The sequence below is a fragment of the Macaca mulatta genome, chromosome 16 (genome assembly GCF_049350105.2).
Source record: "Macaca mulatta isolate MMU2019108-1 chromosome 16, T2T-MMU8v2.0, whole genome shotgun sequence".
Taxonomy (NCBI): domain Eukaryota; kingdom Metazoa; phylum Chordata; class Mammalia; order Primates; family Cercopithecidae; genus Macaca; species Macaca mulatta.
In genome coordinates this window covers 60,698,616-60,711,748 of record NC_133421.1, presented here as the reverse complement: position 1 = coordinate 60,711,748, position 13,133 = coordinate 60,698,616, and the positions used below count along the sequence as shown (strand labels likewise).

Genomic DNA, 13,133 nt, shown 5'->3' with positions numbered 1-13,133 from the left:
AATGAGTCAAAAAAGGAGACAGAATCCCAGAGTTCTTAGGGCATTTAGAAAGGAAATTAGGTTTGGGTTCTGAGGGCTTAATTTTTAAGCTTCCCTAACTTGCTTTTGAACTTACTGCTTAGTTCCATTCTGTGTCTGCCTGCTTCTCTACCCAGGCTGTAGAAAATAAAATGCTTTTTGATTCTGTATGTCCATCAATCATTTTATATGGGATGCTGAGGTGAGGCGGGGAGTACTTCTGTACATGCACTTCGGTGAACTACACGCTTGTATTGATCAATTCCTGCATCAGTCCTCCATATCTATAGCTTGTCTCTTTACATTAACTCCTATAAGAGTGTTGCTGTCACTTCCATTGCTGCTCCCTCTTCTCCCAACAGGTGTGTTTATTCTACTCATGTGTATTGGGTCTTACTGTGTACCAGGCACTGCTAACTGCTTTACATCTATTAACCTTGGTGATCCTCACAGTGACTGTATGAGGCAGGTACACTATTACCCCTTATTTTACTCATAAGGGAATTAATAAACTTGCTCAAGTTTATATGCTAATGGAGAGTTAGGATTTAAAATCTGCAGCCTGGTTCTAGAGTTTGTTTTTGACATATAAACCACAGTATTTCACAAACCACTCAATTTGCATTTCTGCATGCATGAAGGGATGTATTTTCTTACTTTCTCATCTACTTTGGGACTCGTTTTTTCCCACCCCTCCCCGGGCCCCTTCTTATATTCCTAGGAGAAAACACCTCTTTACTCATAGTACAAATTTATTGTCTCCAGCTTTTCATTATAATAGAAAACTGACATCCTCTATGGCCTCTTCCATGGAAGCCAGAATTTTCCTCATTTTCCTGAGAGATTGAAGAGTCAATTTTCTCCATAACTATCAGTATTATTTGAAACCTATCATATTTCTCGTCTTTACGCTTTTTTTTTGAGATGGAGTCCTGCTCTGTCGCCCAGGCTGAAGTGTAGTGAGTGGCACGATCTCAGCTTACTGCAGCCTCTGTCTCCTGGGCTCAAGCGATTCTCCTGCCTCAGCCCCTGGAGTAGCTGGGATTACAGGCACGTGCCACCACACCCAGCTAATTTTTGTATTTTTAGTAGAGATGAGGTTTCACCGTATTGGCCACACTGGTCTCAAACTCCTGACCTCAGGTGATCTGCCCACCTCAGCCTCCCAAAGTGCTGGGATTACACGTGTGAGCCACCATGCCTGGCCCTCTTTACACTTTTCATTCTTCAATCACTGCCACAGCTAGGCTCCTTACTGTGACTCATATTCATCTTTCTGGATGAATTCTGAGCCCAGTTTGTTTTCCTTCTTTTTAATCGATTTCCTCCAACCATCTTAAAAACTTCAACTTCTGGCCGGGCGCGGTGGCTCAAGCCTGTAATCCCAGCACTTTGGGAGGCCGAGACGGGCGGATCACGAGGTCAGGAGATCGAGACCATCCTGGCTAACACAGTGAAACCCCGTCTCTACTAAAAAATACAAAAAACTAGCCGGGCGAGGTGGCGGGCGCCTGTAGTCCCAGCTACTCGGGAGGCTGAGGCAGGAGAATGGCGTAGACCCGGGAGGCGGAGCTTGCAGTGAGCTGAGATCCGGCCACTGCACTCCAGCCTGGGCGACAGAGCGAGACTCCGTCTCCAAAAAAAAAAAATAAATAAAAAAATAAAAATAAAAAAAACAACTTCAACTTCTGGCAGGGTGTGGTGTCTCAAGCCTGTAATCCCAGCACTTTGGGAGGCCAAGGCAGGAGGATCACTTGAGGCTAGGAGTTCGAGACCAGCCTGGGCAACACAGTGGCACCCTGTCTATATATTAAAAAACAAACAAAAGCCCTTCTACTTCTGTGCTAAATGGAATTAAGCAAATCAATTATAGTATATTTGTTTGATGGAAAATACCATTGAAAACAATGTTACAGGCTAGGTAAAGTGGCTCACACCTGGAATCCCAGCACTTTGGGAGGCTGAAGCAGGAGGATTGCTGCAACCCAGGAGTTCGAGACCAGCCTCAACATGGTAAGACTCTGTTTTTACAAAAAAATACAAACAATTAGCCAAGTATGGTGGTGTGCACCTGCAGTCCCAGCTACTGAAGAGGCTGAGGTGGGAGAATGACTTGAGCCTGGGAGGCAGAGGTTGCAGTAAGCTGAGATTGCACCACCGCACTCAAGCCTGAGCCACAGAGAGATGCTATCTTAGAACAACAACGTTATAAAGTACAGAAATGTATTTCTTTTTTCCTTTTTTTTTGAGGTGGAGACTCACTCTGTCGCCCAGGCTGGAGTGCAGTGGCGCAATCTCGGCTCACTGCAACCTCCGCCTCCTGGGTTCAAGCGATTCTGCCGCCTCAGCCTCCCGAGTAGCTGGGACTACAGGCGCCCGTCACCATGCCCGGCTAATTTTTTGTATTTTTAGCAAAGACAGGGTTTCACCGTGTTAGCCAGGATGGCTTTGATCTCCTGACCTTGTGATCCACCCGCCTCAGCCTCCCAAAGTGAGGCGTGAGCCACTGCGCCCAGCCCAGAAATGTAATTATTAACATGAAAATGTATAATCTGTTAAGTTTATCTATGGTCTATTAAATAAAAGCAAGTTATGAAAATGCATGCATGCATGAGGACGGGTGTGGTGGCTCATGCCTGTAATCCCAGCACTTTAGGAGGCTGAGGCAGGCGGATCATTTGAGGTCAGGAGTTCGAGACAGGCTCGGCCAACATGCTGAAACCCCATCTCTACTAAAAATACAAAAATTAGCCGGGTGTGGTGGCACGCACCTGTAGTCCCAGCTGCTGGGGAGGCTGAGGCAAGAGAATCACTTGAACCCGGGAGGCAGAGGTTGCAGTGAGCGAGATTGTGCCATTGTACTCCAGCCTGGGTGACAGAGCAAGACTCCATCTCAAAAAAAAAGAAAAGCATGCATGGTATTATCTACCTTTTAAAAATATATATACATGGAAAGAAATACAACAGGCCAGCCACAGTGGCTCACACTTGTAATCCCAGCACTTTGGGAGGCTGAGGCAGGGCAGATTGCTTGAGCCAGGAGTTCAAGACCAGCCTGACCAACATAGTGAGACCCCCAACTCTATTAAAAGAAAAAATACAACAAATGTTACCAGTGATTATCTCTAGGTAATAGGATCACAGGTGATGTTTTATTCTTTATGCTTATCTGTTTTTTGTTTTTTTTTTTGAGACAGGGTCTCACTCTATCACCCAGGCTGGAGTGCAGTGGTATGATCTTGGCTCACTGCAACCTCCACCTCCGGGTTCAAGCAATTCTCCTGCCTCAGCCTCCTAAGCAGCTGGGACTCCAGGCATGCACCACCACACCTGGCTAGTTTTTGTATTTTCAGTAGAGACAGGTTTTACCACATTGGCCAGGCTGGTCTCAAACTCCTGACTTCAATTGATCCACCCACCTTAGCCTCCCAAAGTGCTGGGATTACAGGTGTGAGCCACCATGCCCGGCTCTCATTTGTAGTCTTCTATACTATAAGTGATTTGCCGCAGAAAGACCAAAAACTACTAGAACTAGCCTACTACAAATGCCTGGATTCAAATTAAAATTGGTCTTTTTTACTGCTTAGTAATCTTTTATTCACTTCTTAATGTCCACATTTGTTGTTCCAGACCTTCACTTGACATTAACCCACAATCCCATCTGCCTCTAAATCTCATTATTCATTATGCCCCATCTCCTAAATGTGTTTAATGGTTGATATTAAGGTTTCTCTGAAACTTCAAGGTTAAGATTACAATGAGGTTGAAACAAGGATAAATACAAATCTAACATTTAAAATCAACTACCTGTACAATGTTCCACTTTAAGGAAGAGCTGGTAAATGGGTGCCAAGAAGATATAATTACAGCTAAATTCATCAAGGTAACTGGAAAAGCATGTATATTAATATATCTAAAGATATGACCGAACTTTTACATGTAGATAAAGCTAACCTAATTGTACAGCAATGTAATGAGTCTGAAGAAAAAACAGTATAAATGAAGACAGAGAACCTACAGAGAAGATAGAAAAGAGCAAGAATTAGGCTAGTTGTCTTTTGTATGTGGTCTGTCCAATAAACACAAGCATTCCAGTCTGCTTAGGGTGAATATCTTTGGGCAGAATAAGTATATATATACACACACACACACACACATATATACACACACATACATACATACATACATACATCTAACCGAAATCTTTCTTGAATTTTAAACCCATTTTTCTTTTAATTTAATTTTATTTTTTTGAGACAGAGTCTCGCTCTATTGCCCAGGCTGGGGTGTAATGGCACAATCTCGGCTCACTGCAAGCTCCCCATCCTGGGTTCACGCCATTCTCCTGCCTCAGCCTCTCGAGTAGCTGGGACTACAGGCCCCGCCACCATGCCCAGCTAATTTTTTGTATTTTTAGTAGAGACGGGGTTTCACCATGTTAGCCAGGATGGTCTCGATCTCCTGACCTCGTGATCTGCCCGCCTCAGCCTCCCAAAGTACTGGGATTACAGGCGCGAGTCACTGCGCCCGGTCTAAACCCATTTTTCACACTGCTTACTTGAATGCCCCAGAGATATCTCAAAACAAGTACAAAATTAAATTCATTATCCTATCAAACCTGCTCTTCCCTCTACTATTCTCTATCTTGACAAATAGTTTTATACCTCACGTCTGGGACTAACCCTTGATTCTTCTCTTCTATGCTACCCTTTGATACTACTGATATCCAATCAATCCCCCAAGTTCATTCAAACAAATAAATAAATAAAAGTTCATTCAAACTTGGTGATTGAACACTATTTTCATAGTACTGATATCCAGTCAATTCACCAAGTTCTACTTTGTATCACTTTTAAAGTGATAACTTTAATCTCATCGGTTGCCATTACCATAAATTTTATTTTATTTTACCTTATTATTTTTTGAGATGGAGAATCACTTGAACCCAGGAGGTGGAGGTTGCAGTGAGCTGAGATCACGCCACTGCACTCCAGCCTGGGTGACAGAGCAAGACTCTGTTTCAATAAAAAAAAATAAAATAAAGATAATAATCTCCTTAATAGATTATTACGATACAAAACACAAGTAAAGTGCTTACAACAGTATCTGGTAAAGTGCTTACAACAGTATCTGGCACACAGTACTCAATGCATTTTACCTGCTACTATCATCACCATCAACACCATCATTACCATTCAGCAGACTATAAGCTCCTTAAGAGCAGAAACCAGGTCTTAATCCATCCTTGTGTCTCTAGGCACATAGCACTGTGCCTGGTATAAGGAGAATCAGTAGGTATTCTATTTTGAACTCACCCTATGTCCACACCATCCTAGTAAACCCTGACTGATGGCCCGTCAGCCTTCCTAGACAAGGTCTGACTCATTTCTCTTTAACTGCAAAGAAACAGTCCAATACTGTCAGTTCATACAATGTCCTTAATCCCAACCAAACACACTGCTGTCTCTAAATGTAGTTTCATTCAGCCTTAGAGACCTATCTGTATCCCCTTCCTTCTCTAAAGGTAATCCTTCTCTAAAACCAACATTTCTCCTGCACCCTTCAGGTACTACTGTCATTCTTATTTAATATCAAGAAATCAGAGGCCTAGACAGGTTACACAATTCTGCTAGTGATTGGCAGAGCCAGGTTTGTCCAACTTTACCATCTAGCTGCTTTTCCAGTTTGGACACTCTGAATAATATTAAAAGGCAGATGACAAACCAGAGGTAAGTATTTCAACATTAATGAAATAAAAAAAGTCAAACACTAATGGAAAGATGAACACAGAAAAGGCACAAGCAATTCAGAAAAGAAAATACATTGATAACTATTAAGCAAATAAAAATGTTCACTCTTACCTAGTAATTAAATAAATGCAAATTAATATAAGAAATCATTTCTCACCTATCAAATCAGCAAGGATTTTATTTACAATTATAAAGGGCTGGGCAAACAAGTATTTTCCCTCTGGGTTTTTTCAATTTTCTTTTTAATAGAGATGGAGGTCTCACTATATTGCCTAGGCTGGTCTTGAACTCCTGAGCTCAAGTGATCCTCCCACCTCAGCCTCCCAAAGTGCTGGGATTACAGGCGTGAGTCAGTGCATCTGGCTGCAAAGGAGTATTTTCATTTTCATACAGCTGGCGGGAGTATATGTGGAGGGCATTTTGTAATACATGACACTAAGTCTTAAAAATGTGTATATCTCTTTGCTATAATAATCCTACTTCCAAAAATTTATCCTAAGTAAATAATTACGACTGTGATAACACTGTGATAAACAATATTGTAGCTATTTATTTTTTTGAGACGGAGTTGTGCTCTGTCCCCAGGCTGGAATAAAGTGGCATGATCTCAGTTCACTGCAGCCTCCCTGTCCCGGGCCCAAGTGATTCTCCTGCCTCAGCCTCTTGAGTAGCTGGGATTACAGGTGTGCGCCACCACACTCGGCTAATTTTTTGTATTTTTAGTAGAGACAGGGTTTTGCTGTGTTGGCCAGGCTGGTCTCGAACTCCCGACTTCAAGTGATCTACCCACCTTGGCCTCCCAAAGTGCTGACATTACAGGTGTGAGCCACTGGCCTGTGGCTATTTATAACAGTAGAAAAATTGGAAACAGAAATAACATAAACGTCTAGCAGGGAACTGGCTAAATAAGTGGAGAAAATATCCTTCACTGGCCAGGCTCAGGGGTGGGGCTCATGTCTGTAATCCCAGCAGTTTGGGAGGCTGAGGTGGGTGGATCACCTGAGGTCAGGAGTTCAAGACCAGCCTGGCCAACATGGTGAAACCCTGTTTCTACTAAAAATAAAAAGAAATAGCTAGGCGTGGTGGCATGTGCCTGTAATCCCAGCTACTTGGGGGCTGAGGCAGAAGAATCACTTGAACCTGGGAGGTAGAGGTTGTGGTGAACCGAGATCGGGCCAGGCCTGGGCAACAGAGTAAGACTCTGTCTTAAAAAAAAAAAAAAAAAAAAAAAAAAAGGCCAGGTGCAGTGGCTCGTGCTTATAATCCCAGCACTTTGGGAGGCCAAGGCGAGCGGATCATGAGGTTGGGAATTCGAGACCAGCCTGGCCAACACAGTGAAACCCCCGTCTCTACTAAAAATACAAAAAAATTAGCTGCGCATGGTGGCATGAGCCTATAATCCCAGCTACTCAGGAGGCTGAGGCAGGAGAATTGCTTGAACATGGGAGGTGGAGGTTGCAGTGAGCTGAGATTGCACCACTGCACTCCAGCCTGGGCGACAGAGCAAAACTCCATCTCAAAACAAACAACAACAAAACAAATCCTTCACTTTATAGGATTGTTGCAAAGGGTACATTAATTAAATGAGATAAAGCACTTAAGATAATGCCTGACATACATGTGTATAATAAATTATAGCTACTATTATAGCAAATTTACAAGAATAAATATTATATAGCCATTAAAATTATATTGCTGACATAATACAGCAAAAGAAAAAGCAGGTTACAAGAGTATAAATACCCAACATTTGTTTTTACTATATACATGAACACATAAACACTTATGCAAAGTATCTGTCTATATGTGTGTTAAGAAACTGAAGAATTTTTTTTAATGGGTATATGCCAAAATGTTAAGAGTAGTGATCTCTTGGTGGCATGATTTTATTTTGTTTGCAATTTTCATAGTTTCTCATATATTTTAATAAGTATGTGTTACTCTTTTTTTGGTTTGTTTGTTTTGATTTTTGAGACCAGGTCTTGCTCTGTTGCCCAGGCTGGAGTGAAGTGACACAATCACAGCTCACTGCAGCCTCGATCTCCTGGATTCAAACAATCCTCCCTGCCTCAGTCTCCCAAGTAGCTGGGACCACAAGCGTGTGTCACCACCCATGGCTAACTTTTGTATTTTTGCAGAGCTGGGGTTTTGCCATGTTGCCCAGGCTGGTCTTGAACCTCTGGGCTCAAGAGATTCACCTGCCTTGGCCTCCCAAAGTGCTGGCATTACAGGCATGAGCCACCACGTCCAGGTGTATATGAATTACACCTTTAATGAGAAAGATAAAAATTTGGGGGACTGGGCATGGTAGCTCATGCCTGTAATCCTAGCACTTTGGGAAGCCAAGGCAGGTGGATCACCTGAGGTCAGGAGTTCAAGACCAGCCTGGCCAACATGGTGAAACCCCATCTCTATTAAAAATACACAAATTAGCCAGGCACGGTGGTGTGCACCTGTAGTCCCACCTACTTGGGAGGCTGAGGCAGGAAAATTGCTTGAACCTGGAAGGTGGAGGTTGCAGTGAGTGGAGGTCACACCACTGCACTCCAGCCTGGGTGACAGAGAAAGCCTCCGTCTGAATAATAATAATAATAATAATAATAATAATAATAATAATAATAATTTTTTAGGGGGTGGGAATTTAGGTAGTTGTATTGCTTTAGAAGAAACAAGAAGTATTCAGTTTGCCTATTTGATCAAAGACGAATACTCAACAAATTTATACAATAACTAAAATAATCATGAAAGAAACACTTCAGTTTCACATTATGAACATTTAAGGGTCCAAAGAAAAAAATGACAAAGGAGAAGAAACAAAGAAATACAGGAGAAAGAGGGAGGAAGGAATGGGGAGAAAAGCACACAGGGAGACAGGCAGGTAAGATAAGGGGGGTGCAGAGGCAGAGACTTAAGTGCTAGAGGTTCCTTTCAATTCTGTGACATTTACCAAGCATCTACGTGCCAAGCAGTGTGTGTGAATATGACACAACTTCCACCTTCACAAAAAACTTATGTTCTGGCCAGGGGTGGTGGCTCACGCCTGTAATCCCAGCACTTTGGGAGGCCGAGGCAGGTGGATCATTTGAGGTCAGGAGTTCTAGACTGGCCTCACCAATATGGTGAAACCCTGTCTTTACTAAAAAAAAAAAAAAAAAAAAAAAATTAGGCGTGGTGGTGAACGTGTGTAATATCAGCTACTCAGGAGGCTGGGGCAGGAGAATCACTTGAACCCTGGGAGGTGGAGGTTGCAGTGAGCCAAGATCGTGGCACTGCAGTGAGCCAAGATCGTGCCACTGCACTCAGTCTGGGTGACAGAGCGAGACTCCATCTAGGAAAAAAAAAAAGAAAGAAAGAAAGAAAACCAAAAAACCCCCCAAAACTTACACTCTGTTTAGTTCCATGTTTTCTTGCTGTATCACACACAAAAAAACCTGAACCCTAAAAATGACATTAGAACTAAGAGCCTATCCAAGAGCCACCAAATTATAAGGAGAATCTGTTAACTATTCTGATGTATCCTGCCATCCACTTGGCTATATCTGCAAAGTTATCATTTTCTTTTCAGGTCTAATTTAACTAATTAAACTGCTTTCATGACTCTTCATCTAGACTAAAAATCCTTAAAATCTGAAGGTGCTCTGTTCTGAATGAGAATGAAGCCCACTAGGTAGGCGTTTTTCTTTGGGCTTCAACAGAGAACTGAGAACTAAAGAGATCCAGCCATGGGCAGAATTTCCTCACCACTAGTTAAGCAAAAAGAACAGCAGGCTAAGCAAGATAATCTCTGTTGTTCTTTCTAGCTTCACTACTCTGTAGACTAATGGAACCTGGAATCCTGTCATTATATTTTATTTAGAAACCTGAAAAATGTTTCATCCTGTTCAATTTATGCAAAGATGACTAATCCCAGAACATCAAGTTTAGACTGAGATACAATGATAGTGTTTATAGGGGAGCTATTATTTTAGCCAGTTCCCTGGAAGCAGGATAATCAAATGCTTGTAAGACTCAAATCCATGCTATGGAACATATGCTCCTAAAACCACAAAGTGGTTAAAATATTAATTAACCTCACGGAATGGATGTGTTCCTGAAAAGTAGTGAATTTTTGTAAATCATGTAAAATCAAACTTTAAGAACACTGAGAGGGGCTGTCTTGGTGGCTCACACCTGTAATTCCAGCACTTTGGGAGACTGATCGCAGGCAGATCGCTTGAGCCCAGGAGAGACCAGCCTGGGCAACATGGTGAAACCCTGTCTCTACAAAAAATACAAAAATTAGCCAGCTATGGTGGCGTGCACCTGTGGTCCCAGCTACTTGGTTGGCTAAGGTGGGAGGATGGCTTGAGCCTGGGAGGTAGAGGCTGCAGCGAGCTGAGACTGCGCCACTGCCCTCCAGCCTGAGTAATGGAAGCAAGACCCTGTCTTTAAAAAAAAAGAAAAAGAAAGAAAGAAAAAACAGAGAGAAGGGTATTCTATTAAAGCAATCAGTGTCCTCCATCCTTGTAAGTTCCAGAACCCTTTCCTTAGGAAAATAACGTATGCACATACACAAAACAAGTTTCATACAATTTCAGGAGTTCCTGAACCCCATGCAAAGACCTCATTGTCTTAAAAGAGCTCAAAGTTAAAAGGCACTCGCAAACAATTCTTTTTTAAACAATCAGTTATTAGAGCTAAATTTTTCAGTATTACTAATCTACATTTTTACATATTAGGTTTATTTAAAGTGAGATTTTTGCTTCATATGCAAATTTGTGGTTTTGATTTTTTAAAAAACAGACCCACAGATGATCAACAAGTGCTTGAGACATTATCTGTATCTTTCCCAAGAAATTCTTACCAGTGTGTGTTTTCATGTGTTCGTCGAAGTACTGCTTCATGTTGAAATCCTTGCCACACCACTGGCACATGAACTGTTTGTGCCCAATATGAATGCTCATGTGGGAGCGTAGCTGGTACTTGTACTGAAACCTTTCGTCACAGTTCTGCATTGGACACAGTTGGAGATTTTTGAATGCCAAGCATAATAGCTTTACCTGAGCCCACCCTAACATAGTCTCTGATATTAGGCTTATTTTTCATACTCAAAATAGAACCTGCTTGTGTCAGCTATTTGGCTTTGCTATATTTCTGCAGGTGAGTTACTAATAAAAGGGAAATTTTCTCACAAAATTAACATTGAAGTATACTCGACTTCTCAGAATCACTGAGAAAAGAAAAATAAGTCATTGTGTGTTACTTCTAAGTTAACCTAATCTAAGAGTTAACAGTGCGTTAAAAGTGACATTTTTCTACCTTGCAGTGACAGCACACACCAAGCTCAGGCAGTGACAGCACACACCGAGCTCAGAACACACCGAGCTCAGAAGGTTCTGTGGAAGGCAGCTTTGTGCCTCCTGCTCCAGCATACCTCTCTCACTGGTCCGCCATCTATGCAAAAACTAACCCCTAGGCCTGGGCCTGTAGGTAGCACATTCCTTACCTCGCATCTGAAGGGCTTCTCTCCAGAATGCTGCAAGGAGTGCACCTTGAGTGACATACTGCGTTTGAATGATTTTCCACAGGTTTCACATGTAAATGGCATGTCTTTTGTGTGTGCTGCAACACAGAATGTACTTAGTGTCAAAACAAATCCACCAAAAAGCTCAAACTAAAAATGTATCCTACTGTAAAGCAAATATGCCCTCCTAATTTTCTACACTGATTTGTAAGCCTTTTTTTTTTTTTTCCTGACATGGAGTCTTGCTCTGTCGCACAGGCCGGAGTGCAGTGGTGCGATCTTGGCTCGCTGCAACCTCCACCCCCCGGATTCAAGTGATTATCCTGCCTCAGCCTCCCGAGTAGCTGGGATTACAGGCATGCGCCACCACACCCAGCTAATTTTTGTATTTTTAGTAGAGACAGGGTTTCACCATGTTGGCTAGACTGGTTTCAAACTCCTGACTTCATGTGATTTGCCTGCCTCAGCCTCCCAAAGTGCTGGGATTACAGGCGCAAGCCACCACACCAGGCCTTTGTGAGGCTATAATAGTAATATCTGAAGAGAAAAATAATGTTGAAAAGAAATCTGGGTGTGGAAGACTATACCATCCAATTTGGTGATACTTACTGAAGACATATTGCATTCAGTTTCAACAGGTCAAAACTGATTAGGGCAATTCCTCATATTCTGCCCAACCCAAGGCATAAAGTACACAGAAGAGCAAGGGAAAATTATAGGTATGAGAGAAAAGCAGAAAAACTTACCAACCATGTGTTTCCGCACATGAGCCATGGTATAGAATTTCTTCTCACAAATTTCACAGGAAAATTTCTTTTCTGCATATCCATGGACGATCTTGATATGCTCATGAAGGGACCAGAGTTTCTTGAACGATTTGTTACAGGAAACACACTGAGCAGGATAAACAGAAATAATATTTATAGGGGCTTACAGAATGCCATACCAGCCTACTGGCAGATGAAACGGATGTGCTTCAGGTTCATGGCACAAGGCCAGAATTCAGATAAATGCTATTCTTCCACAGAGCCCAGATTCCAACACCAACATCTGTATGTTCTCTTTTTCTAAGATGCATCTTTTAGACACTCTTTGGGAGTATGAAAACAATGGCAAAAACTAAGACAAAAAGTGGAAAGTTCCACTAACATCAAGCAATGTTCAAGTGATTCTCCTGCCTCAGCCTCCCAAGTAGCCAGGATTACAGGCGGGCACCACCACGCCCAGCTAATTTTTGTGTATTTTTAGTAGAGACGGGGTTTCACCGTGTTGCCAGGGTGATCTCGATCTTCTGACCTCGTGATCCATCTGCCTCGGCCTCCCAAAGTACTGGGATTATAGGCATGAGTCACCACGCCCAGCCAAGCTTTTTTATTTTTAAACAGAAGTTGCAAGAGATTCAAGTTTTAAAAATATATGTATTAAGCAAATGTGGCTGCCTCCTCCACATCAGTTAGTAAGGGTTTACCAGAGAATATATACTAATTTTAAATTAGTATAATAAAGACAAGAAACAAAATACATATTAGTGGTATAGGTATTATAGGTATGTAGAAATATAAAAATGTTCTTACGCCTTAGAAAATGCATTTGGAGCCAGGCGCAGTGGCTCACGCCTGTAATCCCAGCACTTTGGGAGGTCAAGACGGGTGATCACCTGAGGTCAGGAATTTGAGACCAGCCTGGCCAACATGGAGAAACCCCATCTCTACTAAAAATACAAAATTAGCCAGGCATGGTGGCGCATGCCTGTAATCCCAGCTACTCGGGAGGCTGAGGCAGGAGAATTGCTTGAACCTGGGAGGCGGAGATTGTGGTGAGCCAAGATCACGCCACTATATTCCAGCCGGGCCAACAGAGCG

At 42.4% G+C, this 13,133-nt stretch overlaps 1 protein-coding gene and 1 long non-coding RNA gene across 7 annotated transcripts in view; both read right to left on the bottom strand.

The window, feature by feature from the left end:
- Positions 1–13,133, bottom strand: part of ZNF652 (zinc finger protein 652) — a 102,734-nt gene that overhangs the window by 4,658 nt on the left and 84,943 nt on the right. For 4 of the 6 annotated variants that reach the window (XM_077968626.1, XM_015119236.3, NM_001266395.1 and 1 more), the window contains 3 exon segments: positions 12,018–12,165; positions 11,254–11,369; positions 10,612–10,756 (listed from right to left, as the gene is read on the bottom strand). In XM_077968626.1, coding sequence (XP_077824752.1) covers positions 10,612–10,756; positions 11,254–11,369; positions 12,018–12,165 — 409 coding nt within the window. 6 annotated transcript variants of the gene reach the window in all.
- Positions 1–13,133, bottom strand: part of LOC144335612 (uncharacterized) — a 77,743-nt gene that overhangs the window by 20,806 nt on the left and 43,804 nt on the right. The window lies entirely within an intron of this gene.